The sequence below is a fragment of the Mus pahari genome, unplaced genomic scaffold, assembly GCF_900095145.1.
Source record: "Mus pahari unplaced genomic scaffold, PAHARI_EIJ_v1.1 scaffold_11304_1, whole genome shotgun sequence".
Lineage (NCBI taxonomy): Eukaryota > Metazoa > Chordata > Mammalia > Rodentia > Muridae > Mus > Mus pahari.
The window spans coordinates 2,668-7,271 of record NW_018392449.1 but is presented as its reverse complement, the minus strand read 5'-3'; the positions used below and the strand labels follow the sequence as shown (position 1 = coordinate 7,271).

At 38.3% G+C, this 4,604-nt stretch overlaps 1 protein-coding gene across 1 annotated transcript; it reads right to left on the bottom strand.

Moving 5' to 3' along the window:
- Window positions 1-1,050: 1,050 nt before the first annotated feature.
- Window positions 1,051-2,049, bottom strand: LOC110315028 (mas-related G-protein coupled receptor member B8-like). Its single transcript, XM_021189200.1, is given in 1 exon segment — window positions 1,051-2,049. A coding segment is annotated over 1 exon segment (999 nt).
- Between the last annotated feature and the right edge of the window lie 2,555 nt (window positions 2,050-4,604).

Genomic DNA, 4,604 nt, shown 5'->3' with positions numbered 1-4,604 from the left:
TAACTTTAAATTGACCTTAAAATTTAAATTGATGCGTTTTTGAAAGGCCCTGATATGTTTAAGGTTGGATTGTCTCTTATATTATGATATTAATATGCTGAGAACAAAGAAAGAAAACTTTATTGTTCAATAGTGAAGTGTCTTTTAAATAGAAGGGGGCGGAGTGTCCTTCTGAGCCTCAGTTTTTATCATGACACAGATTAAAGTCACATGAGAGGAGAAATCACAACTGAGGAATTGCCTAGATTATCTTGGCCTGTGGGCATGACTATGAGGAATTATCTTTAACATAAGTTAATGCAAGGAAGCATAGCCTATGGTAGGTTGCATCAAAAAGCTACCTAAGCAGGACCTGTAATCAATCCAGAATTGCAGCTAGGAAGGAGTCTTTCCTGTAGATACTGTTCCTTGTGCTGCTTGAGTTTCTGCCATGACTTCCCTCACTGATGGACTCTGTACAGAGTATAAGCCAGATAACCCATTTTATCTCCCAGGGTGTTTGTGGTCAAAATGTTTTCCCATGAAACAGAATAGGAAACTAGAACATGCACAAATTACCTAAGAGGTATTTATTAAGTTGGAGAATATTCTAAGTTATACAAATTTTAAAGGAAACTACAAAAGTGAATCTATTAAATTCTTATTTAAACAAAATCTGTAGAGATGATAAATTGTTAAAATGTAGTAAACTTTTAATCACTATCAGGTTCAGTGACCAATGAAATAATTTATTTCCTGAAGACTCCAGATATTTGGATGATGGAGGGGTTTGTCAAAAGTGGTAGCAGTCCTTGACCCATAATTATTACACTGGGTCTCATCTCAAGGGGATGCAGTGAAGTGTCATTAAGAGGACAGTAGGAAAGTTCCATAGAGTATTTCTATTAAAAGTGGTGTACTGATCTACTTTCAAGGGAATGGCTAATATCCCAACTGATTTCACCTCAGGCCATCAGCTCAGCAGGGTTGTGGAAATGCCCCAAAAGGATAAGGGCAAATTTGTCCTGTAAGTTCTCTTGTGTATGATCACAGAAGCCCTCAGCTGCATCACTAGAGTGTAGTACTCTCTTCATCTTCTTCACTTTCTTGTTCTACAACTTCTTCAACTTCTTCACCTTCTTCCTCAGGGTTGTCTTGAATGGCTCTCTGCAGAAGCAGTCTGAGAGCACCACACTGGAATTGGCAGTGCTTAGTTGAGCCAACAAGTAAGCAAATGATAGGGTTGGCACAGCTGTTAACACAGGATAGAAGCAGAATTGTCTCATGAAAAGAATTACAAGGCATAATTAAATAAATTTCTGTTTTCCAGTATAAGAGGTAGCTGCCAATCCCAAAGGTAAAGCCACAGATCAAGAAGACCGGTACTGTAAGCACAATGGTCACAAACAGCCTGGTGACAGGAGTCTGCTGTGAACCACAGAAGATCCTGAACAGTAGGGCTTGATTGGATCAAGTGAGAACCACAAATAAAACAAGTAACCATACAAGTATGATGAGATCAAATTTCCAACACATATCCCAGTTACAAATATGATCCAGCACTCCACAAATTATCCCATCCCGAAGGCTCAACAGAAGGGACAAAACCCAGAGCAGAGTACAAATGACAGCTGATGTGTACTTTGGGCGTTGGCCATGATACCAATTGGGCCAAATGACAGACAGCCAGTACTCTGCACTAATGGCTGTGATCATGCTCACACCTGCAAGGTGAGCAAGTGTGGAGACAGTGTTGAGGAACAATATTATGTGAATGTTGATGGAATGAAAATGCACAGCTACCTTTACCAGGTAAAATACAATGTAAGGGCAGAGGAAGAGGAAGTTTGCCCCAGCCAGGTTGAGGATGTAGACAGAGAAGTCATTCCTGTGTATGTGGAAGCCCAGAAGCCACAGCACTATGGCATTTCCTGCCAGTCCAATGAAGGCAATGATAATGGAAAGCAAACTCATGGCAAGGGACATGTTATCACAAGATGAAGATTCCATGAAGTAGCTTTCGTTCCATTCTCTGAATTCAACATCCCAGTCTGGGAAGCTTGAATCCATGTTTGGGAACACTCCTGGAACCAAAAACAAGACATAAACACATGCTTTGCACTTTCTGATTCTCAAGACCACCCTGATATTTGTAAGCTGATATGGTTCAAAAGGATGGAAAATGAGCTTAAGAAATTTATCAAAACCAGTACTTCTGGAGACTTCTTTTAAAACCAGTCTGACTTTATTTGGGTTATCTACAATCCATGTCATGCATTAACATGAATGTAGTTGATGGTCCCAGTATACACCCCAACTGACACATGCTATGTGACAGAATGAAATGGGACTGTTTCAGAATGAAATAGGCTGTTTCTACAGACACGTGGTCAGTTGTATTTGCAGGGGCTAGATGAGACTAATCACTAATGTTTAGGCAAGTGGGAGGTTTGGAACTAAGCATAATGTTAAGGGATTGTTTTTTTCTAGTAACTGAGACAGAACCTCAAGTCCTTTCTCTCACAAGTTAGGGAGATAATAGCACCCCATAATTGTTCCAAAAAGGGAAGTTGAAAAGGAACAACTGCTTGTGTCATTTATGTGTGGATTCAAGGGAAGCTGTGTGAGGGCTGGTAGTGTGGCCCAAACTCAGTGTATTGGCAGGGTAATGAAAAGCTACACACAACAGTTATAAGAAAAGACATTGTTGGAGAAGACTTTGAGTTTACAAAAGCCCACACCAGACTCAGTCTCCTTTTCTATCTGTGCTTGTAACTTTTAAAAAGATATAAGCTCTCAACAAATGCTCAGAAATATGCCTGTCTACTTGTTGCTTTGCTCCCAGTGAATCCAGGCCATGGATTCATCATTTAAAACTGTAAGCAAGGCCCCAAAATGTCCATTGCCATGGTGTGTCTTCACAACAATAGAACAGTAACTAAGACAGAACCTCAAGTTCTTTCTCTCACAAGTCAGTTTTACAGAATGGTGGTTTCTTCTGTGTCTCAGTTTTTTCAAAAATCTAAAGCTAAACAAAGTCAGCAAAGACAAAGAGGCTGAATGTACATCTTTGTGTCAGTTTATGTAGGCCTGAATAGACATTAGGCCATTTTAAGCAATATTCATTAAATGTATGTTGTTCCTTATCTAAAAATAATTAGATTGCTGGTGTTCAAAACAGTAATCAAAGACATAAGTGATTATATGAGTGTGTGTCAGTTTTTGTTAGTCAATGTAGACTTTCACAGTACAAACTTATAAACCTTACTCATTAATCATATTTTTGGGAAAGTCCCATTTTACATAAACAAGAATTGAATACTAGTTATTCTATTCTGTAGCAGATATATTAATTATAAACAGGAGTTGAATCCAAGCTACATGCAAACATGCTGTAACAAACTAAGACTACTCATGTATAGAATTTTTAATCATCAACCATTTTTGTTAAATGTTTTAACCTAACTTTTTGGTACAGATTTGATGAACTTTTTAAAAATCATGCCCAATGAACTTACAAATCCCAAAGTAAAGAGAGTTAAACAATGGTTTCACAGACCCTGAGATAAAGTTTATGTTTTGACAAAATTTTTAAATATATAAAAGAATGGAGAGTGTTTACAGAGTTAAACTTCTTTAATTATACTTTGTAATTTTAAAGATAGTACAGAAAGCCAAGAAAAGGAGCATGTGATAAGCATTGGAAACCATTACTTTTAGTTGTTTTAAAGCACCTAGTGTCATGTTGGCTGTTATGGTCTACTCTTCTTCTTCCTGTCAGAGTAAGGTGGCCTATTTGTTCTAGGACAGAAACTTTGGAGGAAACTTTAAAAACCTACAAGTCCTGAGAGGGAGCATCACAATGCAACTCCAGAGCAAGTTTTTTTATACAGTAGAAAAGCATGAAACAATTTTTCAATGTTATACATGCCCTAAAGACATTTTAATGTCATTGAGAAAAAATTTAATGTTCAGGAGAGCACAGAAGGAACAAAGTGCAAAGGAAGCTTAGAGATAAGACAGGAACATAAAGAAAAGAGGGTTTACAGTTACAAGATTTTTGAGAATGCAGAAAAGAGAAATTGGCGATGAGGGCCTGGGATCATTTGTTTGTGCAGTGGCAGAAATTAATACAACCAGTGAGAATTTGGATATCTAGCGTGCCGTTTTCTGGCCATTAAGCTGTACTGAGGCCATGTTGTTTGAAGATAGCAAAATTTTAGTGAAGTCTATGAGTTCAAGGAACAAAGAGTTTCATGAAGACAGGTGCAGAGTCAACAACTCTAATTCGCAATGGGAAGAGCCCATGATTAGAGACAGAGCAAGTTCCAAAAGTGAGCTGGGAGAAAGGTAAGAAGGGAGCAACTGACAGAACAAAAATGGGATGAGAGAGACTTCAAGAGAGACAGAGAAAATTCTGCAGGTAAGCTGCAGATATGTAAGAGGAGAAGCAAAGATGGAAGAGAGAAGGGCAAATTCCATGGTCACAGGAATTTCTTTTTGTATTATATATTTTCATCATTTACAATTCAAATGCTATTTCCAAAGATCCCTATACCTTACACCCACCCTATTTCCCAACTCACCCACTCCCCTTCCTGGCCCTGACATTCCCCTGTACTGGG